Consider the following 24,125-nt stretch of genomic DNA (forward strand, 5'->3'; position numbering starts at 1 on the left):
CGGAGCCTGTGCTCTGCAACGGGAGAGGCCACAGCAGAGGAAGGCCCGCATACCAAAAAAAAAAAAAAAAAAAAAAACCATAAACAGATATCATGTTCATAAAATGAAAATCAATTTGTCATTTCTAAAGCAGGGTATCGTATATTTTAACATCATACTGACATTCACACTATGTTTCTATAAATATCAAACTCTTACAAGAATCTTATCTTCAAACAGTATTGAAAAGGCTTTATTTTACAAGTATTTTCCATAAATACCCGTTAATCTGCTACTAAATACTACTACATATCTAGAAATAACATTGCATACCTACTTACTAAAATTAAGTCAGGAAAGAATTAGAAGATAAGCTCCCTTTACCTAGAGTTGTTACATCTTGGCATAACTATTGACATGGAATTTGTATTTGTGACAATAAAAACATCTTCCCAAAAGCCAAATTATGAGGCCAGCAGGCTGAGGTAAGGTGAGCTAGAGTCATTTCATTAGGAAAGAACACCAGAAAAACATCCTTGTAAAATATGGCCATTTCTCCTTTTCCAAATCACAAATAGCTACAAATAACAAACAATAAAAATGCTTCCAAAACAAATGAATACTATGAGCTGACACTTCAAAAGGTCAGCAAAAAGACATTTAAAAAATGACACAAGTGAAAGAGCATAAATTAGAATTCGAACAACTCAGAAATGACGTGACAAAAGAAAAAAGATTCAGAAATAAAAGAACACATTTCATCAACAAAGACTAAATTAGGGAAAAGAGATGTGACTAAACATAACAGATTATGCCTTAAGAGAAAAAGGAGGACATTTTTAAAATAAAAAAGAAATGAAGAGAGAGACAAATAGGATTAGAGAAAATGTGACAAACATAAAAAATAAGCAAAGAAAATCTAACACATGTATAATAGGAGGACCCAAGAAAAAGACACGAAAGCAAGCAAGGGAACAGAATAAATGTCAACAAGTATAATTCAATAAATTTTTCTTTAAAGAAAGAAAAAATGTCTGAAATCACATACTGAAAGAGCACTCTATGCCCCTGGACAAACTGACCCAGAATGACCAACACAGAAATATTTTGGTAAAATTATTGGGATTTGAAGGAAAAAAATCCTTTGGGTAACCTAGGTAAAAAGAATAAGTGACTAATAAAGGAAATAAAGATGTCCATTTGACTTTGACAGTAATTTGTAATGACAGAAGAAAATGGAGTAATACATTTAAGTTGTTCAAAGAAAAGCAAATATGAGCCAAAGATTTTATATTCTGCCAAACTGACTGTTAAGCACTGAGCCAGCAGATTAACTGTCATTGGCACGTAAGACATCAGGGACTATGGTGCCCATGAGTCCTTCCTCAGGATCCTCTGGAGTATGAGCTACAGACAGAATGACTGGAGAGACACCTCAACATATACAGACCTACACAAAAGGGGCATAAGGGACAGAGTATAATGTGCTATAAACTCTGACAATGTACATAAAGTACAACTTAAAAAAAAACAGAGAATGGGAAAAACAAAACATTTTAAACATTTTTTCAGTAGTTATTTTGGTGATGGAGTTGATTTTGTGATGAGTATTTTCTGTGTGCAATATCAGACAAAGTAAAAAGTCACTATAAGATATTTGACATCACTAGTGTCTTTGAGAACCAGAATTCATGGCATGGAAAACACTATAACAGATAAAGGATAGAAAGGGTTGAGCCAACCCCTGTAGGCCTAAATTTGAATCAGAAATATCAGTACGAACACGAGCGCTGTGTTATCTTAACACACAAACATATTTTTCCTTAGCTCTGTTCACTGAAAAGACCAACCCAGTGGCAACAAACATCCCTATTTTTGCTGTGACCCTGAAATACCACTGCCCACTGAAAGAAATTAAGGCCCCTTAAAGAAATGGCTGATTTTTACACAAGAGTTTAAGATGAGCCTGCAATATGGAGTCATTCCAGACAGCAAGTAGCTATGAAGACTCTTGGGTCTGTGTAAAAGAACTCAGGGCCCAACTTGAAGAGCTTCCTGCTGGCCAGTGAAGGGACAATCTGACTACAAATAAGGATAATAACTGCCATGGAGTGAAATGAATCAAGGATGTTTGAATCCATGACTTCACAGTACATGATGCCCTCCCACCCTGCCCCCACACCAAGAAAACCTAAGTGATCACATGTTGAGGACACTAGGGAATCAACTTCTTTTGAAAACTGCTTTTCCTATTTAAAAGTGGCCAAGTAACAAGAGTGGGAGGTTGCTGTTTTTTTTTTTAAATAGAAGTATTCCAACAAGAGCTCCTGGAATATCACTATTTTATATCCCCTAATTAATTAAGGAGCTAAACACCGACCAGCAACAGCTGCCACCATCATTACGCTGACAAACATTATGCCCCCACCCACAGGTGACCTTCCCCCAGACAATTAAACTTGACTCTAGATCCAACCACCGTAAATAAGATTTCTGGTGGCAGTCTTATCTTTTTGTTATACTAATTACACTGCAGAATGAGGGATGAAACTTATAATCCTCTAGTTGGCAATGCTGCTCAAAATGTCCCAACTGATAGAGCCCCCATCACTTGAAGCACGAAAACCACTGTAAACGACTACGCTGACATTGCTGGACACTCTAGTATGTTAACGCCACTTCAGATCTGAAACAGACTAGAAAAACCTTCACTACCATTGAAAACTGGCAACTATTAATTTAGAAAAAAGGAAGAGGGGGCTTCCCTGGTGGCACAGTGGTTGAGAGTCCGCCTGCCGATGCAGGGGACACGGGTTCGTGCCCCGGTCTAGGAAGATCCCACGTGCCGCAGAGAGGCTGGGCCCGTGAGCCATGGCCGCTGGGCCTGTGCGTCCAGAGCCTGTGCTCCTCAACGGGAGAGGCCACAGCAGTGAGAGGCCCGCATACGGCCCGTGAGCCATGGCCGCTGAGCCTGTGCGGCCAGAGCCTGTGCCCCCCAACGGGAGAGGCCACAGCAGGGGAGGGCCCCGCAAACCCAAAAAAAAAAAAAAAAAAAAAGTGAGAAAAAAGGAAGAGGGATTTCCCTGGTGGTGCAGTGGATAGGAATCCGCCTGCCAATGCAGGGGACACGGGTTCAATCCCTGGTCCGGGAAGATCCCGCATGCTGCGGAGTAACTAGGCTCATGCGCCACCACTACTGAGCCTGCGTTCTAGAGCCCACGTGCCACAACTACTGAGCCCGCAGGGCTAGAGCCCATGCTCTGCAACAAGAGAAGCCCCCACTTGACTAGAGAGAGCCCGTGTGCAGCAACGAAGACTCAATGCAGCCAAAAATAAATAAAATTAAATCTTAAAAAAAAAAAAGGAAGAATCAGGAACCTGAAGAAGCAGAGCAGTCTAAGACCTCAGGGCTGAAAGAGACCTGACAGACAATACTTTCCAATTTGTATGTCTGACAGATGAGGACCCTAAAGCCACAGAAGCTGAAAGACTTACCCAACGTCACACCACTAATTAGCACTGGGTTTAGACTGCACTTCAAATGTCAATAAATTTATACATTTCCATACTTACTGCCTTGTGACCTAAGAGCCAATGGTAATTTATAAAGGTTTTAGAAACCTGTCACTTTAATCTTGTATAAAATTTCCAGGATTTTGATAATAATAAATTGTAAAGATTGTGATAAAGCCTAGGGATTCCAAAGATCTAAATACCACTACTAGCCAATACTGGCCCCATTATACTTATATTTTGGAGGGTAGTGGTCCGCAATTGTTATTTAAATATTTAAGGTAAAAAAGGAAAAGGATACATTAGCTCTTCTGGTCAGAATCACCCTGACCACTAGCCTTTAGCAAATAAAGGCCAAAACTAATGAATGAATATCCCAAAAGAAATAAGAAAATATTTATAAGTTAACAATCACAGGCAGTACACTAAGTTGTAAATATCAAGTATTACTCACCGATTCTTTCTCCACAATTCGGTTTAGCATGACAACTGCTTTGGTCTTTTGCTGCCAAACCATGAGCCAGAAATGACAACCTGTATTAGGAAGTGGACCCTGTAAGAACAGAGAAGGAAAAGTAGGTAAGAGAAAGGGGACGGAGTAGGGCTCCGAGGAAACTCCTTCAGGGAAGCTTCGCGTCTGAGAACAGTGTACGGATCATAAAGAGTAAATCTAGACTTTAAATCCACTTGAACTAAAAACATGTCTGTGCTAGTTAGGATTATTGATTATCAATGATCAAAACTGACTTTTATTTACTTAGGCAGAAAAGAAAAATTTTCAGGCTCCCAGGTGACTTTCAGAGTTGAGGGCTGGAGAACCAGGCTTGGGTAGGAACAAACTTCAAGACAAGATTTTATCCAAAGAGGAGTGGGCTTGGGACAGTACTCCCAACCTGTCACTAACATCACCTGCTTTGCTGGTACTACCATCCTAAGGTGGCCGTAGTACTCACGCACAACCTGTAAGCAAACCAGGGTCAAAATCGCAGGCACCAAGATCTACGGGTTGTGTTCTAGCTGCAAAGGAGGCAGGCAAAGGCGATTTCTGTCCCCTCCGGTCTCTGCCGCAGAAAGAGAGGCCCTGCCTTCCATGATGAGGGCAGCCCTGCAAAGGAGGAAGTCTGTGCCAGCACTGGCCTGCAACCAACCCAAGTTAGCTACAAAGAGAATTCCAGAAAAAGCAGAAATTTCAAAGCAGCCAAACCACTATGAAACTGTTAATCTACAAAACCAGAGAACGTGTAACCTCAAGAGCAGAGTTAAAAGGGGGAACGGTGCATATCACAATACTGCCATGGGGAAAAAAAATCAAATCATATTATGAATTTCCAATTACCTTCACATTTTGATTAATGGGTAGCACAGGGCAGAATAAAGGGCAAACAAGAGATCAGAAGGCCATGCCCAAACTTTAACTATTTTAAGTGAGTAAAGATTAACATGAACAAGGATTGACTGTACCTCCAGGAACTCAACAAGCATTCACCTCACAGGACGCTGGGAGGCCAGGTCTGACTAGAGCTTCAGCTCCACATGGAAAACAAGGCCATTCAAGTGGTGCTACACTGAAAGCAGCTTTAGGGCAGTTGTATCCCTGGTGTGTAGTGGGTGTTGGGTAAATACCATTTGAACTAATAAACTCTAAGTTATACAAATGCTAGAAAGGGATTGGGAATCCTGAGGAGCTGCACCCTCAGGTTTGAGGGACTGTTCCCCTCCTTCGGTGCATGTTATCCAATGCTTGAGTTACTTCCAAAACCAAACAGTGTGAAGGTAAAAACAGCAATGAGAAGATCCCCAGTAAAATGAATGCCGTTTCTTTTGTCTAAAAAAATGGACAGATCAGTTCACCAATGAAGTTGCTCCTTAGCGTGTTCATGCACATGCGCGCGCGCGTGCGCGCACACGCACACACACACACACACATTCTGTTAGTGGTTCTGAAATGGGAGAGGGTTTCTTAGCCCTTCCACTTACCAGCAATACTACCTATTTTTCTTGTGCAAAATGGAGATCTATACCAAGGGACTGATATATACGTTTTTAATTTTCATAAAACTCAGAGGGAAAAGATGACAAAAATAATAAGCAACAAAGGACAATGAGAACAACTGCAGTTTTTTTTTTTTTTTTTTTTTGGTACGCAGGCCTCTCTCTGTGTGGCCCCTCCCACTGCAGAGCACAGGCTCCGGACGCACAGGCTCAGCGGCCATGGCCCACAGGCCCAGCCGCTCCGCGGCATGCGGGATCCTCCCGGACCGGGGCACGAACCCGCGTCCCCTGCATCGGCAGGCGGACTCTCAACCACTGCACCACCAGGGAAGCCCTAACTGCAGTTTTAATAAACATTTAGCATCTCTGGTTTTCTCTATCCTTTGAAATATTTTCTGTGCGTGTTCTCTGTTCCAACGTACTAGATACAAAGGCAAAAGCAGTCTCAGATGTCAAAGAGCTTACAACAGAGGCAAGGAACGGAAACACATCAAGCACCACAAGAGTAAGGGGTAAACCATCACGTCTGCAGGAGTAGGAAGGATACTGGCGCAGAGCCTTAAAAATGAGGAGGGCACTGACATGGGGGAAGGAAGGGTAGGGAATCAGGATCCATTCCCAGCATAAAGAAAGGCATATGCAAGTTTAGGGGACATCTGGGAAAAGACAGCTAGATTGCTGAGGGCAACGTGGAGGTACGCGGTAGGAAACTGCACCTGCAGAGTGGGAGGGTCTCGAATGCAAGGAATAGTCACCAAACTCTTCCTTAAGGAGTAAAGGGATATGACCAGATTCATATGTCACAAAAAATAATTCTGGTGGAATTGTTAAAGATGGATTAGGAAGGACGGACTGGTGGCAAGGAAATAAGTTAAGAAGCTACCACTTTGGTGCAGATAAAATTCAAGAGAGCTCTGAAGAAGGGCAGGGCAGCAGAACAAAGGAAAGTATTAGACACATGAGGAGGACAGCTTTAACCCAGATGAGAAAAATAGGAAGGGGGCTGGCATGGTTTAAAAAAAAAGAAAAAAAAAAAAGGAAGAATTCGACATAGAAAATGCAGAATTTGTGACATCAATTGGTCACATGGGTAAAAACACCCATATGGACGTTGAAAAATATAAGGCAGGGGGTGGAGGCAGGGGTGGGACTCAGGAAATAAGAAAAAGCTGAAGACAGGCTTCTGAGTCCCATTTAGAATGAGGGGGGAGGGACTCTGTCAGGACACAAAGAAACTGTCCAACATGGACAGGAGGTTTAAATGAGATCACTAGGGTATGAGTCAGGCATTTTCTTTTTCGTGATGAGATTTATAATGTTTTATAAAAGGGTTATTACTATCATTACTAATAATAAAAAGCAGTAACAAATGCCACAATAACTACTCCATGGAGTACTCACCATAGTACCAGGCACTATATGAGTTTTTAATCAGCATTGTTCTATATATAGATAATAGAGATAAATATCAATAATATAGGTACACACTTGACTCTTGAACAACATGGGTTTGAACTGCGGGGGTCCACATATTGGCAGATTTTTTTCAATAAATACACAGCTGTCCCTCTTATCCATGGGTTCTGCATCCGCAGAATCAACCAACCTCAGATGGCAAACTTAATACATGATCCATGACTGGTGTAATCTGTATATGTGGAATCCCAAGGACAGAGAAGGACCAACTATGCACTTGAGCACTCATGGGTTCTGGCATCTGCAGAGGATCCTGGAAGCAAACCCCCACAGATACCAAGGGATGACAGTACAGGCTTGGGGAATAAATAATGTGTCCAAGGTCACATAGTAGTTTCAAGGCAGCAGATCTGAGTAATTAAGAGCAGAACCATGCAGTCTATGGAGACTGTGTAGCTTCACATCCTGTCCTCATCCCACTTGTTTTAGACCTTGGTAAAGTTATTTGAAGTTCCTTTGTCTCTTTAGGTGATTCCTCGTGTTAACATACAGATAACAATAGTATTTACCACAGAGGGTTATCCTGAGGCTTAAATTATACAAAACATAAAATATAGAACAGTGTTAAAAACTGCTAGCTGTTACTATTTACAACAGCCAAGACATGGAAGACATCTAAGAGTCCATCTACAGATGAACAGATAAAGATGATGTGGTACATATATACAATGGAATACTGCTCAGCCATAAAAAATAATGAAATAATGCCATTTGCAGCAACATGGATGGACCTAGAGATTATCATTCTAAGTAATTCAGACAAAGACAAATACTATATGATATCACTTACATGTGGAATCTAAAATATGATACAAAAGAAATTATTTACAAAACAGAAACAGACTCACAGACAGAAAACATACTTACGGTTACCAAAGGGGAAAGGGGAAAAGGGATAAATTAGGAGTTTAGGATTCACAAATACACACTACCATCTATAAAATAACAGGGTTTACTGTGTAGTTCAGGGAACTATATTCAGTAACTTGTAATAACCTACAACAGCAAAGAATCTGAAAAAGAACAGATATAGATGTATGTGTGTGTATATAACTGAATCACTTTTTGTACACCTGAAACTAACACAGTACGGTAAATCAACTACAGTTCAATAAAATAATAAATAAAAGATTGCTAGCTCGGGGACTTCCCTGGTGGCACAGTAATTATGAATCCACCTGCCAATGCAGGGAACACGGGTTTGAGCCCTGGTCCGGGAAGATCCCACATGCCATGAAGCAACTAAGCTCGTGCGCCACAACTACTGAGCCTGTGCTCTAGAGCCCGTGAGCCACAACTACTGAGCCCACGTGCCAAAACTACTGAAGCCTGCGTGCCTACAGCCCATGCTCAGCAACAAGCGAAGCCACCACAATGAGAAGGCTGTGCACTGCAACAAAGAGCAGCCCCTGCTCCCTGCAACTAGAGAAAGCCCACAAACAGCAACAAAGACCCAACACAGCCAAAAATAAATATATATATATTAATTAATTAATTTAAAAAAGATTGCTAGCTGCTAGCTGTTAATTTTACTTCCCACTAGGATGTGAAGTTCATAATGGCAGTTTTATGAATGGCTGTTTTATTCAAACAATGCTGCCACAAAGTAGGTACTCAAAGCTTTGCTGGATGAATGAACATCCAATGAAGCAGCCAGACTGGCATTCAAATACAGATACCATGAGTCGAGTCTACCCTCTTTCTTAAGATACAAAGGTTCAAAATGTGGTCCCAGGGAGCTGAAGTGATGAGTGTAGACTGGATGGGGGAAAAAAACCTAAGTCAGAATCTGGAGAAACAACTGCATTTTTAGAGACTAAAGATAAGAAAGAGGAATGGATAAAACACACATGAAAAAAAGAGAGAAAGAAAGGGTGTGATAAGGAATCTAGGGTAATTATTCTTTTCTGTTTTTTATCATTATGGTTTTTTCAAATAGAAAGTAAATTTTTTAACTCTAAAAATGAGTTTATTAAAAACATGAATGCGCATAAGAAAAACTTAAAATATTACAGAAAATGGCAAATTAAAGTCTCTCTTTTTTCCTAATTCCCAGAAATAATCAGTAAGAATAGCAGGTGTATAATTTATTTAGCCAGCCCCTTGCAGATTGTTTCAGTTCTACTATTTCTGGCCCTATGCTATTAAAATGAAGTTGTAACAAACACCTTCACATGTATCTTTATGTCTTTACATATTAGATCTCTGAGTATTATAAACTTTTAAATCTCTGCTGATCTGACAGGAGAAAAGTGGTAACTGATTGCTGGTTTAAATTTATAGTCCCTAATTACTAGAAAAGTTGAGCATCTCTTCATATGTATATTGTCTATCTTTATTTCTTTTCTTTGAACTGTGAATTTATGTTCTTTGCCAGTTTTTTTCATGGATTGTTTCTCTTTTTCTTTTTGATTTACAGGAGCTGCTTTACTTCATGTGAAAAAAGAGTAATTAATTCTTGTTTCCTGTGAATTAGAGATAGTCTAACAGTTCATAGTTATATTAATTTGAATATCTTCTTACTATTTTCAACGGTTTTCACTTTCAGTAACAGGTTATTCTGATCTGAAATGGGTTCTTTAAAAATCTCAAACATTATAAACACACAGCTTATCTTTTTTAAAATTTAAGTATAATTGATTTACAATACTGTGTTACAGGTGTACAGCAAAGTGATTCAGTTACATACATACATTTTTTCAGATTACGCTCCATTATAGGTGATTACAAGATACTGAATAACACAGCTTATCTTTTGAATATTTAAAAATCATTAACTAAGGGAAATGAGAGTACTGTTAATTAAATCTATTATTTAATAAACAAAGGGTAGCTGGTGTGGATAAACCAAAATCATTTCTGCTATCTCAGAGTGGAAGAAAAGTGCTGCTGGAACATGGGTGTGGCCGGTGTGCTGAGAAGCGATCGGGCAGGAGGCCAAAGGGGCAGCAGGCTCTTGGGCCTCCCTCTTGGTTGTCTGGGCACCTGGCTCACACCCTCACCTGCCCTGACATCCAAGGCCTGTCCACACTCTGAAAATACACGCCAGGGCGGGGCAGAGAAGAGCTTTCAAAGGGCCTCTCGTTCTGATTCAAGTGATGTAAAGAGAAGCAGAAGGTAACAAAGCATCAACAAACCAAGGCTTTGTACAAAATATTCAATATAAAGCAAGGAGGACAACTGGCCAGAAAAGAACCGGCCCAGCCAAATTTCATGAACAACTTTCTTTCAGAGAACGTGTAACATTGAAGGTTACTTTTATCTGAAATATACACAGCTGCAAAACATTATAACACCATTCATTACATAACAACAGAAAAAACTGAAATAGCATTTCATCTCCAAAAGAAGTCAGGACACACTTTTCGCTGTGTTTTAAAGAAGACCAATCACAAGAATGGCGGTCAGGCATCGGATGCACATCACACCACTTGCCTGTGTTAAGATGTAACTCCTCTGCGCCTCTTCTATGTCAACTAAGCTGGCATTAATATAATCATTTTCAGCATTTTGCAGTTTAACACGACTGTGATCATCTGAAACAGAGCATGACAAATCATACCGTCATTTCAAACTTGCATTTCTTTTTTATTTTAATATTAATTTTCTGGATATTTATAAAATGATAGAAGAGACAAAGAAAAATAAATTAGCACCCCAGTAGAGTCAAATCCCAAATTACTCCCCTTTTTACTATTTTTTAAAAAGATTATTTATCATTTTTGGCTGCATCAGGTCTTAGTTGTGGCACGCGGGATCTTTGTTGAGGCATGCAGGATCTTTCATTGCGGCGCACAGGCTTCTCTCTAGTTGTGGCACGCAGGGTCCAGGGCACATGGGCTCTGTAGTTTGCGGCACACAGGCTCTCTAGTTGACGCATGCGAGCTCAGCAGTTGTGGTGCGTGGGCTTAGTTGCCCTGCAGCATGTAGGATCTTAGTTCCTTGACCAGGGATTGAACATGCATGCCCTGCATTGTAAAACGGATTCTTTACCACTGGACCCCCAGGGAAGTCCCCCAAATTACTCCCTTTTTTAAAAGGAAGTACAAAGATGAAATCCTTTTGTTTGTTACTGTGTGTTAGAAGGAAGTGCTTCTGTTACTGGTAGTTTAGCTGTTGTTTAACTAGAAAAATTGACCAAAGAGTAAAACATAGTAAAAGAAATAAAGCACCTATCTTCCTAAAAGTAAAAGGATGGTAGATTCTTGATGCCTAAGAACTAATAGGTCTACCTACAAAAAACAATGGCCTCAAATAAATAAGACCAGATCCCCACAGTAACTACATTTCATTTTCTTCATTCAACAGATGTGCATTCAACTATATATAAATAATTTTTAGCACTTAATTATATAATTAGATCAAGTGCTAAACTATATTTAACACACTTGGAATATTCCAATTCTTTAAAAGACAACTAAAGATACTTCGTTACTTAGATTGTGTTATAACAGTTTAGATATACTAGCTTTTAAAAGTGAAAATCTCACAGATTTAGAATTGATGCTAATTTAAATACGTGGAGCACAAAACTTTACCTATATCATTTTGGAGGGAAGGGAAGAGAAACAAGACACTGCGAGAGGAAGCACATGTATAATAACAGAACTAGTGTTAACTCAGAATTCTAAATATATGACAGGCAGAGGCATATGACTGAATTACAAGCTACATGCATGTTTGATGTCTAACTAGAGAAAACGTTCTATTGTAAACTGCTCCCCTCAAGGCAATACCAAACAACGATTCTCTCCCCCACTTTTTTTTTCTTTTTTATAAGGTTTAATTTTAGAAAATCTTTTTTTTTAATTTATTTTTTTAAACATCTTTATTGGAGTATAACTGTTTTACAATGGTGTGTTAGTTTCTGCTTTACAACAAAGTCCCCCACTTTTAAACTAAAAAAACTGTTCACATTACCTCCATGTGAAAGAAAATGTTAAATGGCTTTAGTTCCACACATCAATTTATGTGAGATGTTTCTGCTGGATTGAACCCAAGACCTCTGTAAATATTACACGTCATGTGCAAACAGGAAAAGCGAAGGTCTTGTTATAGTAAATCACTTATACTAGTTCTCGGAAAGATGATGTCAACAGTCACTTTTTTTTTTAAACAGTCATTTTTTTTTTTAAGTTTGATCACTCTTTAACTGTTATGTGAGAGAGTAAAAAATTCAGCCATATAATTAACAAAATAAAGACCATACGCCTCCTAGATAACACGTATCAGAAGAATAATGCATGCTTTTAGAATGCTACACAATCCCTAAAATTCAAGTTCCGCTAAAATATAATACCAAAGGAACGTATTTCCTCATGCTGTAATCACAGAAACCCCGGAGACTAATCATATCTATTGCACAAGTGAAAAAAGCAATTTGGCAAAAGCAAGAATCCACAGGCACTGGGAAGGTTCCCCTACAGGGCACTGGGAATTCAGTTATCCGGCAAGTCATCCAGACCCTTCCATAAGCCTGGAGAAAGACCTCAGGGGTGTTTTAAGGGTACCTGACACCCCGCCTTCAGGACTCTGAACTGCGTTCACTGTTATTTTCTCTCCAGTGTTAACATCTACACCTGGTGTCACTCCAGCTCATTAAAAACATGAATCACACACCCCCAGATCCGTTCCCTGGAGCCCAAGTGCTGACCAGTAGGGGAGCAGGGTGTTACCTGAAAGGCACCCCCCAAAAGGAAGGTAATCCTTGGGAAAAGTCTAGCTATTTAGAACTGGCTACAAGTGTTGGCTGAACCTATGTTTTCTCCTCAGGACTGATTTTTTTAAACTTTCAGCTACATCTAACATCATTTTAATTCTTCTGTTCCATTAAGAAGATTAATAAAAAAATGCAAAGCATGTAACTTTTTGATTCAGAAGAGAATCTGTGTAGAGAAAATAACGTAAGAGTTTCTTGTGTTAAATGAAACATATCACTGTAACACTATCTACCAAGTAAGTATAAACATTTCAGGAAGTGAAACTATCAAAGCCTTTTTATGAGGAATTGTGACTTGATGATTTATATTCTCTGGCAATGATAACAAAGAGAGACAAAGCCTCTTTTCCCACGAAGAACCACTTACTGTCTGGTCCGAAATATCTGTGAGGGTGACATGGGTCCCCTTAACACTTGAGGTCAAGTGTCTCCTCTCCCTGCCCGTCACGACTGGTCAGCCCCAAACCTGTGAACGGTTCACTCCAAACCAAACTTCTGACTTCTGAGTTAGAAAAAACCCCAGGAAGTTATATGCTTTCTCCTCTCCCCAAAGCAGTTGATCCTGCCTAAGAATCTCTGAAATGAGACTACCAGATCAGAGTCCCACAACCTCGGGGCCATCGGCACTTTATCATCATTCTAAGTGTATGGTTATCCCCCACTTCCTTATCTTTTAAAGGATCCAGCAAAGGGAGGAAATGAAGATGATTCAAACTGTATTGCAGGAGAGGCCACAAAAGCAACCAAACCACACCTCACAGGAAATCTGATTTCTCAACATCTAATAACACCACCAGCAGGACGATCAAGAATGCATACTTTTCTCCACAGTGGCATCATCAGGGTGAGGGAAGAAATGCATACCCCATGGACTGCGGCAATGAGCTGGATTAGGCAAACTTCCAACCACGAGTCCCTGCACCTCCCACCCGCAAACAGCCTGTTTTCTGAGAAATGGCTTCATCTGTCAAGAAATGACTGGCTCTAGCTGTGGCCTGAGCTGACAACACAGATTAGCTTCCTCTTTCAATACTGTCACAATGAGCTTTTTTCCCCCATCCCACCCCACCCCCCACCCCCAGTTTCACTTTTTTTCATTACTGTAAAGACATCTCCTTGTGGAAAGTCTTCCAGGTCAAACGGGAAGGGCTCACATTTACGCCGAGGCAGAGATCAAGAACAATGAACAGAAACTGAGCAGAAGACTATCAGCAGAGCTTTAAGAGACTTCCTGCTTCAGGCTCCATTCTCAATAGGGGACAGTAAGCGTTCGGCACTGATTTCCACACCATGTGGCGCTTCCCAGCCAAGAATGTAAGCACCTGACAGATGTGTCAACTCTCTTCAATCCTACAAGTAGATACTGGAGGCACAAATAACATGAATTTTCTCTCAAAAATCAAGCAATGAGCCAAAAGCAAAGCTAGAGCTAAACCCCCGTCAGCACCGGCGTGGCCAAGTTAGTGGAGAAGAAACAAGCCATCACGCAGAGGGTCAGCATCTCAGCTGTCTCCTCGGCAAAGTAAAACCACACGAGCTGAACGGTTCCTTTTCTGACGACATAACCAACCACAACGACTGTGCAGGACTTTTCACTCCTGGGACATGTCAGGTGCTCGCTGCTCTCCACCCTCACCCCTCACACCCTGAGTCGTGTTGTGTGCATTTTGCTGACACTCGGGCCAGTCAAGTCATCAGCCTCGATCTCACCCTAGAGAAGCAGCAGCAGAGGCCCAGAGACGCCCCAGATCCTCCCCGGCATCGCCGCCCACCCTGCTCTTTGCCTCAGGGATGACTTCCGCCTCCATCTCTGCACACACACCTCACCTCTTTAAGGCCTGGCCCAGGACTTCCCTTCTCTGATGGAAGCCCCCCTCCTGCACATCCCGCCCACCAGACGATGTGCTCTTTAAATTGACCACCTTCCACACCTGGTCAATACATACATGCCAGCAGCCAGGCAACCAGGACAGAGAGATAAGACATTATTTGTTTCAAGCTTTTTAAAAGAAAAAAAATCCTATCGGAAAATGAGTCCTAGTGCAGGCAAGAGTAAGAGGAGGGGAGGGGGTTTCCAGCAGGAGGAGCAGCAGGAAGAGGAGCACCAGGGCCGTCGAGAAGGACCGGGAGGAGGAGAGGCCCTGGCAACTCCGCACAAGCACCTGAGCTTCGAGGAAAGAAAGAGTAGCGGACAGAGGACAGGCTGGAACGAGGAGGACGGCCCCATCCATCGGGGCCTGTGGTGCAGCCGCATGGACCAGCCACCACCGATGCTGTGTGGAGCACACAGCGGGCTCGGCCTCCTCCAAACGAGGGGCCAGCTGCCTGCACATGTCCACCTCTCTCAATCCATCATGATTCCAAGTTCCTAACCTTGACAGGACAGTGTTAACTGGTTAAATTCTGCCTCCGCACATCCCCAAACTGAAAAAGGCCCCTTGAATCCACCCCAGAGTCTCTGAGATGGAAAGAAGACTGGGAGATGTCCTTACAAAACTGGTAAAAGTCACCACTGTCGCTTGAACACGGACACCTTTCCTCTTCGACAGCATCTATAAAACAAGACATGGAACTTCCCTGGTGGCGCAGTGGTTGAGAGTCTGCCTGCCAATGCAGGGGACATGGGTTCAAGTCCTGGTCCGGAAAGATCTCACATGCCGTGGAGCAACTAAGCCGGTGCACCACAACTACTGAGCCTGTGCTCTAGAGCCCGCGAGCCACAACTACTGAAGCCCGTGCACCTAGAGCCTGTGCTCTGCAATAAGAGAAGCCACCACAATGAGAAGCCCACGCACCACAACAAAGAGTAGCCCCTGCTCGCCGCAACCAGAGAAAGCCCACTTGCAGCAACGAAGACCCAATGCAACCAAAAATAAATAAATTAATTAAAAAACAAGACACACCACGCTTTGGTCTCACACAATCAGTGAGCAGCTCACCACTTTCCTTGAAGCTCAGATCTCTCCTTCTAGGAGAAAGGAAGGGAGAGGGGGTTGGGGGACGAATGGTATTTCCCTTTCATCCACAAACCCAGGCCCCTGGAACCCATCCACACCCCTGGGGAGCTTACCTTCTCGGAAAGGGAGACAGCAATAAGCAAAATAATTAAGTATTTTTTATTACATGTTATGCAGTAATAAACCCTAGGGGAAAAAAGAGCAGAGTAAAGGGCAGCTGTGCTGGGAAGGGGGCAGGTTGCAATTCTAAACAGGTGGTCAGGCTGGGCCTCACTGTGACAGTGACACTGAAGCAAAGACTTAGAGGAGGTCAGCCACATGAATATTTGGGTCAAGAGTGTGCCACGCACAGAGAAGAGTGAAGGCTTTGTGATGGGTACATGCCTCACGTCTGGGGATGGTGACTGCGGCACAAGCCCCGTGAAAAAAGGGAAGAGAAGCGCCTGAAACTTAGGTTCAGAGTTGAGAGATCCTGTAAGTGATTCATTAGTCTCAACTCCTAAATCCAACTGTCAGAGAAAAGGGGCTTCTACTTGCGTTTTCTCGTAGCACCTACCAGCACGGTGTCGTAACAATTTAGGCTGGCAAGTGGTCAAGCATTGTTTATACAATGAATTCCAGAAAATGTTCATATTCAAACTGTTAAGCTGTGGTAGAATTTTTTTAGAATGACATGTCACTATTAAAACACTCTAAACGTCAGCAGGAGATGAAACTACAACTGACTTGAGGAGTAAAGTAATTCAGCAAAAAACAAGAGCTCAGAAAGCTTCAGGACTTTTTTTTTTTTTTTGCGGAATGCAGGCCTCTCCCTGCTGTGGCCTCTCCCGCTGCGGACGCGCAGGCTCAGCAGCCATGGCTCATGGGCCCAGCCGCTCCGCAGCATGTGGGATCCTCCTGGGCCAGGCATGAACCCGTGTCCCCTGCATCGGCAGGCCCACTCTCAACCACTGCGCCACCAGGGAAGCCCCGCTTCAGGACTTTTTAGTAGAGGCAACTGGAATCATGTGGCCAGATGAGAGAGAACAGTGAGGGAGGCGAAGGGGTGTGGGTGTGGCCCCGGGGTCTGCTCTGGCTCCATTGGCCCCCATGGCCGAAGAAGCCGCTGTGAACTGCACGGAGCAGGGCGGCCCCCGGAGGTGCGGGCCCAGGACCCGAAACCCAGCACTGGTCTCCTGGGCCTCTTTCTCATCCGTTAAGAGAAAACGGCCAGACTACACTGGTCCTTCTCCACTATTTCTACTGACTGACCCTCATTTATACCCTAAACGTGTCAAGTACAGAACTCCTCAAAAAGTCCTATTTTATCTTAAAAATTTACAGAAACTTAAAAATTCTACTTTGCTATGTATCTGTATTTTAATATATCAACCACTCCTTCCCCCAATGCCCGTTCTGAGTATAACGGATGGTCCTGGAGGATGTGCCCAGCTTCCTCGCTGACTTAAGGGCTCTCCCTGCAGCCCCGGTGCAGCTCCAACACCAGAGCTGTCCACGCGACGCGGTGGCTACAGGCGGAGCCTGCCGTGACGAGGCTCCAGCCCACTCAGCGCCCAGGCCTCAGCCATCGGCGCGGCCAGGGACCCTGACAAGTTCACTGCATTCCACCCCCACCTCGCACAGTGCCCTACCCAGGACCCGATTCAGGAAGGCCGTGAAATCCAGAAACCTGGAAAGACACTGGAATAACCCTCAGACCTGATACCCTGTCTCCTGTTTTGCACGCAACACTCGTGTGGAGTGGTTTTATTCCGTGTGCAAACTCATGCACCCGCCACCACAAGCTCCTCTGTGCCCCCTTCAGAGTCTCTCTTCTCCGACCCTGTCCTGACCCAGTGATCTGCCCTCTCCTGCAACAGAGGCACCATTCCCAGAACACTGTATAAATGGAATCACGCAGGAGGTAACCTTGAGACTGGACTCTGCTCAGTGGGAGTCCTCTGGGGCCCACCCAAGCTGCTGCAGGGCACAGGGAGCTTCCCACTGCAGGAACAAAAGAACCACGGTGTGTTGACCACTTACCCACTGATGGACACTTGGGTCGTTTCCAATTTGGAGCTCTTACAAACAAAGCTGCTCTGAACACCCATGTACACATTTCTGTGTGGACATAAGGTTGCAATTCTTGGAGATAAATGTCCAGTAGTGCAGTGGCAGCTTCTTGATTACCTTATATGATGCAGCCACTGCACTACTGGACATTTATCTCCAAGAATTGCAACCTTATGTCCACACAGAAATGTGTACATGGGTGTTCAGAGCAGCTTTGTTTGTAAGAGCTCCAAATTGGAAACGACCCAAGTGTCCATCAGTGGGTAAGTGGTCAACACACCGTGGTTCTTTTGTTCCTGCAGTGGGAAGCTCCCTGTGCCCTGCAGCAGCTTGGGTGGGCCCCAGAGGACTCCCACTGAGCAGAGTCCAGTCTCAAGGTTACCTCCTGCGTGATTCCATTTATACAGGCAATAAGAGAAGCCACCACAATGAGAAGCCCACGCACCACAACAAAGAGTAGCCCCTGCTCGCCGCAACCAGAGAAAGCCCACTTGCAGCAACGAAGACCCAATGCAACCAAAAATAAATAAATTAATTAAAAAACAAGACACACCACGCTTTGGTCTCACACAATCAGTGAGCAGCTCACCACTTTCCTTGAAGCTCAGATCTCTCCTTCTAGGAGAAAGGAAGGGAGAGGGGGTTGGGGGACGAATGGTATTTCCCTTTCATCCACAAACCCAGGCCCCTGGAACCCATCCACACCCCTGGGGAGCTTACCTTCTCGGAAAGGGAGACAGCAATAAGCAAAATAATTAAGTATTTTTTATTACATGTTATGCAGTAATAAACCCTAGGGGAAAAAAGAGCAGAGTAAAGGGCAGCTGTGCTGGGAAGGGGGCAGGTTGCAATTCTAAACAGGTGGTCAGGCTGGGCCTCACTGTGACAGTGACACTGAAGCAAAGACTTAGAGGAGGTCAGCCACATGAATATTTGGGTCAAGAGTGTGCCACGCACAGAGAAGAGTGAAGGCTTTGTGATGGGTACATGCCTCACGTCTGGGGATGGTGACTGCGGCACAAGCCCCGTGAAAAAAGGGAAGAGAAGCGCCTGAAACTTAGGTTCAGAGTTGAGAGATCCTGTAAGTGATTCATTAGTCTCAACTCCTAAATCCAACTGTCAGAGAAAAGGGGCTTCTACTTGCGTTTTCTCGTAGCACCTACCAGCACGGTGTCGTAACAATTTAGGCTGGCAAGTGGTCAAGCATTGTTTATACAATGAATTCCAGAAAATGTTCATATTCAAACTGTTAAGCTGTGGTAGAATTTTTTTAGAATGACATGTCACTATTAAAACACTCTAAACGTCAGCAGGAGATGAAACTACAACTGACTTGAGGAGTAAAGTAATTCAGCAAAAAACAAGAGCTCAGAAAGCTTCAGGACTTTTTTTTTTTTTTTGCGGAATGCAGGCCTCTCCCTGCTGTGGCCTCTCCCGCTGCGGACGCGCAGGCTCAGCAGCCATGGCTCATGGGCCCAGCCGCTCCGCAGCATGTGGGATCCTCCTGGGCCAGGCATGAACCCGTGTCCCCTGCATCGGCAGGCCCACTCTCAACCACTGCGCCACCAGGGAAGCCCCGCTTCAGGACTTTTTAGTAGAGGCAACTGGAATCATGTGGCCAGATGAGAGAGAACAGTGAGGGAGGCGAAGGGGTGTGGGTGTGGCCCCGGGGTCTGCTCTGGCTCCATTGGCCCCCATGGCCGAAGAAGCCGCTGTGAACTGCACGGAGCAGGGCGGCCCCCGGAGGTGCGGGCCCAGGACCCGAAACCCAGCACTGGTCTCCTGGGCCTCTTTCTCATCCGTTAAGAGAAAACGGCCAGACTACACTGGTCCTTCTCCACTATTTCTACTGACTGACCCTCATTTATACCCTAAACGTGTCAAGTACAGAACTCCTCAAAAAGTCCTATTTTATCTTAAAAATTTACAGAAACTTAAAAATTCTACTTTGCTATGTATCTGTATTTTAATATATCAACCACTCCTTCCCCCAATGCCCGTTCTGAGTATAACGGATGGTCCTGGAGGATGTGCCCAGCTTCCTCGCTGACTTAAGGGCTCTCCCTGCAGCCCCGGTGCAGCTCCAACACCAGAGCTGTCCACGCGACGCGGTGGCTACAGGCGGGGCCTGCCGTGACGAGGCTCCAGCCCACTCAGCGCCCAGGCCTCAGCCATCGGCGCGGCCAGGGACCCTGACAAGTTCACTGCATTCCACCCCCACCTCGCACAGTGCCCTACCCAGGACCCGATTCAGGAAGGCCGTGAAATCCAGAAACCTGGAAAGACACTGGAATAACCCTCAGACCTGATACCCTGTCTCCTGTTTTGCACGCAACACTCGTGTGGAGTGGTTTTATTCCGTGTGCAAACTCATGCACCCGCCACCACAAGCTCCTCTGTGCCCCCTTCAGAGTCTCTCTTCTCCGACCCTGTCCTGACCCAGTGATCTGCCCTCTCCTGCAACAGAGGCACCATTCCCAGAACACTGTATAAATGGAATCACGCAGGAGGTAACCTTGAGACTGGACTCTGCTCAGTGGGAGTCCTCTGGGGCCCACCCAAGCTGCTGCAGGGCACAGGGAGCTTCCCACTGCAGGAACAAAAGAACCACGGTGTGTTGACCACTTACCCACTGATGGACACTTGGGTCGTTTCCAATTTGGAGCTCTTACAAACAAAGCTGCTCTGAACACCCATGTACACATTTCTGTGTGGACATAAGGTTGCAATTCTTGGAGATAAATGTCCAGTAGTGCAGTGGCTGCATCATATAAGGTAATCAAGAAGCTGCCACACCACGTTCCAGAGCGGCCACACCGTCCACCGTCCTCCCCGCAGCGTAGGAGATCCAGCTTCTCCGCGTCCTTGGAGTCCGCGGCCGTCATTTCAGCTCCTCTAGTATGTGTGTCACAATCACTCACCACCATGGTTTTAATTTGCTTTTCTCTAATGCTTAGTGATGTTTTCCGTGTACTTATGTGCCATCTACGTTCATCATCTTCTGCCCATTTCTGAATTGGACTGTTTGGGATTTTTACTGCTGTATTTTCAGAGTTCTGTATATATTCTAGATATGAGTTCTTTGTGGTTTATAAATATTTTCTCCCACTCTGTCCTCGTCTCTCCATCCTAACGGGGTCTTTCACAAAGCAAAAGTTTTAAATTTTGCTTTAGTCCACTTTGTTGATTTTTTTTTTCTTTTAAGGATTGTGCTTTTGATATCATGTTAAGAACTCTTCACCAAAAACCAAAAACGGAGATAGAACCAAAGATCAAAATCCTAACAGTTAATGAGAAAACTTTTAAGTAAAAGAGCTGTTTACACAATGGATTTTGACAATAAGTGCATTTAGTCTTTATTTTTTAATGATTTTAAAAAAATTTTATTAATTTATTTATTTATGGCTGCATTGGGTCTTCGCTGCTACATGAGGACCTTCTCTAGTTGCGGCAAGCAGAGGCTATTCTTCCTTGCAGTGCATGGGCTTCTCACTGCAGTGGCTTCTCTTGTTGCGGAGCACGGGCTCTAGGCACGTGGGCTTCAGGAGTTGTGGCACGCGGGCTCAGTAGTTGTGGCGCACGAACTTAGTTGCTCTGTGGCATGTGGGATCTTCCCAAACCAGGGCTCGAACCCATGTCCCCTGCGCTGGCAGGCACCAGGGAAGTCCCAGTCTTTATTTTTAAACTTTAGATGTGATGAGGAAGAATGTTAGGCAAATATTTACAGAAGAGTTACCATAACATTTAAGTTATATCTATACTTATTTTGATTTTTTTTTTTTTTTTTTTTTTGCAGTACGTGGGCCTCTCACCGTTGTGGCCTCTCCCGTTGCGGAGCACAGGCTCTGGACGCGCAGGCCCAGCAGCCATGGCTCACGGGCCCAGCCACTCCGCGGCATGTGGGATCTTCCCAGACCGGGGCACAAACCTGTGTCCCCTGCATCGGCAGGCGGACTCTCAACCACTGCGCCACCAGGGAAGCCCCTGATTACTTTTATACAATAGTTTTTATCTAAGTGTGCTTAGCAAGAAAGATGACAAGCACATTCTTGTCATGTATAGAAATCTGTTTTCATAAATTGAAAGTCTATTGTCTTGTAATTCTGAGACTATCAAAATGTTTATTAACTACTTGATTTGTCTGTGAATTTTCTGGATTATCTATGAAGAAAAAAACCATATAATTCATAACTGTAATGGTTTTGAAACATGCCCACAGTTCTTTGTGACAACTCTCCCCTCTTGAATCCGGATGAACAGAATGTGGTGCAGGTGATGTGTGACTTCAAAGGAGAGGTGACACAGGCAGTGCAGCTCCCGGCTAGACTCTAAGGATGCTCACTCCTTCAACTCAGGGGCTCCTGGTGAGGAAGTCCAGGTCACATGGAGATGCCACGTGCAGGTATTGCAGCTGACGATTTACCACTGGGTGAGGGTCCAGGTGACCCAGCCAGGCCACCACCTGAGCTATGCTGCCTGGGAGATGGTGAGCAAGACCTGCCCGCGTCCAGTCAGCCTCCCGATTCCAGATGTGGTGAGTGACTGTTAGGGTTTGAGGGGGTTAGTTAGACAGCAGCAGTTCCCAATCCTTATGCCTTCATTTCTTATTCTTCTCTTACTATAGTGTCCAGGACCCAAAGTACAACGTCAAGTGGAAGTGTTACTTGTGGGCACCCTTGTCTTGTCCTCGAGTTTTAAAAATGTTTGTAACACGTTATCATTAAGAGCAATGTGACTGTAGGTGTCCTCTCATGTTAGTTACAGAAGTTTCCTTCTGCTTCTAGTTTGATACGTTATTTGTTTTTAATCAGGAGCAAGAACTGACTTTAAATAATCTTTTTGCATCTATTGAGATATTCATATGGCTTTTTCTCCTTTGCCTTGTTACTAAGGTTAATTACATTTATAAGACTGTCTAATTCTAAGCCACCCTTACATTGCTAAAATAAACTTAATACACTGCTGTATTCAGTTTCCTAACCTTTCTTTAGGATTTTTACATCTACATTGATGAGGTAGATATGCCTGTAACTTTTTTTTTTTTTGCGGTACGCGCGCCTCTCACTGTTGTGGCTTCTCCCATTGCGGAGCACAGGCTCCGGACTCGCAGGCTCAGCAGCCATGGCTCACGGGCCCAGCCGCTCCGCGGCATGTGGGATCTTCCCGGACCGGGGCACGAACCCGTGTCCCCTGCATCGGCAGGCGGACTCTCAACCACTGCGCCACCAGGGAAGCCCTGCCTGTAACTTTTAATCCTCTCACTAAACTTTTCTGGTTTGGAAATCCAAATTATCTAATAGCCTCACAAAAGGAATTGAGGAGTATTCTCTTTTTCTGTTCTCAGGGAGAGTTTTTATTATTATTAAGACATGCCTGTTGGGACTTCCCTGATGGTGCAGTGGTTAAGAATCCGCCTGCCAGTGCAGGGGACACGGGTTCGAGCCCTGGTCCAGGAAGATCCCACATGCTGCGGAGCAACTAAGCCCGTGCACCACAACTCCTGAGGCCGGCGCGCCTAAAAGCCTGTGCTCTGCAGCAAGAAAAGCCACTGCAATGAGAAGCCCGCGCACCACAATGAAGAGCAGCCCCCACTCGCCGCAATGCAACTTAGAGAAAGCCCCGTGCAGCAACGAAGACCCAACACAGTCAAAAATAAATAAAATAAATAAATAAATTTATTTTAAAAAGACACACCTGTTAAAGCATCTAGTCCCAGTGTTTTCTTAGTGGAAACATTTTTAAAATTAATTTAATTTATTTAGCTGTCACAGGTCTACTTAGACTCTACTTCTCCTTTAATCTGTGTTGGTAAATTCTACTTTTCCAGGAGTCTGTTCCATTTCTTCTAACTGATCACATTTATTGCCATAATTGTTTGCAGTACTCTAGCTTTAAAATTCCTTTTACATCTGTATTGATGTTCCCCTTTTTTCTCCTAATATTGTTTATATGCACCTGTCTCTATCTTTCTGGGGTTTCTGTTTTGTTTTTAAGTATTTACTGTATGTATGTATGTATGTTTATTTATTTATTTAGCTGCGCTGGGTCTTAGTTGTGGCATGCAGGATCTTTGTTGCGGAATGTGGGATTTTTTAGTTGAGGCATGTGGAATCTTTTTAGTTGAGGCATGTGGAATCTTTTTAGTTGTGGCATGCGGGATCTTTTAGTTGTGGCATGTGGGATCTTTTAGTTGTGGCATGCGGGATCTAGTTCTCTGACCAGGGATTGAACCTGGGCCCCCTGCATTGGGAGCATGGAGTCTTAGCCACTGGACCACCAGGGCAGTCCCTGTCTCTCTGGTTTCTATATTTGCTTTATTTTTCTTGCTCAATCTTGCCAGTTTATTAGTCTTATCAAGGAACTAATAATTTGGTTTTGTTTGGTCCTTTGATTTCTGTTCTTTTATTTTTGTATTATTTCCTTTCTGCTTTTTGTTT

The 24,125-nt window shown here is 43.8% G+C and overlaps 1 protein-coding gene across 5 annotated transcripts in view; it reads right to left on the reverse strand.

Moving 5' to 3' along the window:
- The window catches only part of PTPN2 (protein tyrosine phosphatase non-receptor type 2), a 94,205-nt gene that overhangs the window by 26,755 nt on the left and 43,325 nt on the right, over nucleotides 1-24,125 (reverse strand). For 4 of the 5 annotated variants that reach the window (XR_008615898.1, XM_024120527.2, XM_024120528.3 and 1 more), the window contains exons 3-4: nucleotides 10,396-10,496; nucleotides 3,947-4,045 (exon numbers count right to left, since the gene is read on the reverse strand). Coding sequence is in view for 3 of the 5 variants with exons in the window: in XM_024120527.2 (XP_023976295.1) it covers nucleotides 3,947-4,045; nucleotides 10,396-10,496 (200 nt within the window). In the remaining 2 variants the exon portion in view is untranslated. Of the gene's footprint in view, nucleotides 1-3,946; nucleotides 4,046-10,395; nucleotides 10,497-17,658; nucleotides 17,750-24,125 lie in introns of those variants that run through there. The other variant, XR_008615899.1, reaches the window with a different exon arrangement.

The sequence above is a fragment of the Physeter macrocephalus genome, chromosome 19 (genome assembly GCF_002837175.3).
Source record: "Physeter macrocephalus isolate SW-GA chromosome 19, ASM283717v5, whole genome shotgun sequence".
In the NCBI taxonomy this organism is placed as follows: Eukaryota; Metazoa; Chordata; class Mammalia; order Artiodactyla; family Physeteridae; genus Physeter; species Physeter macrocephalus.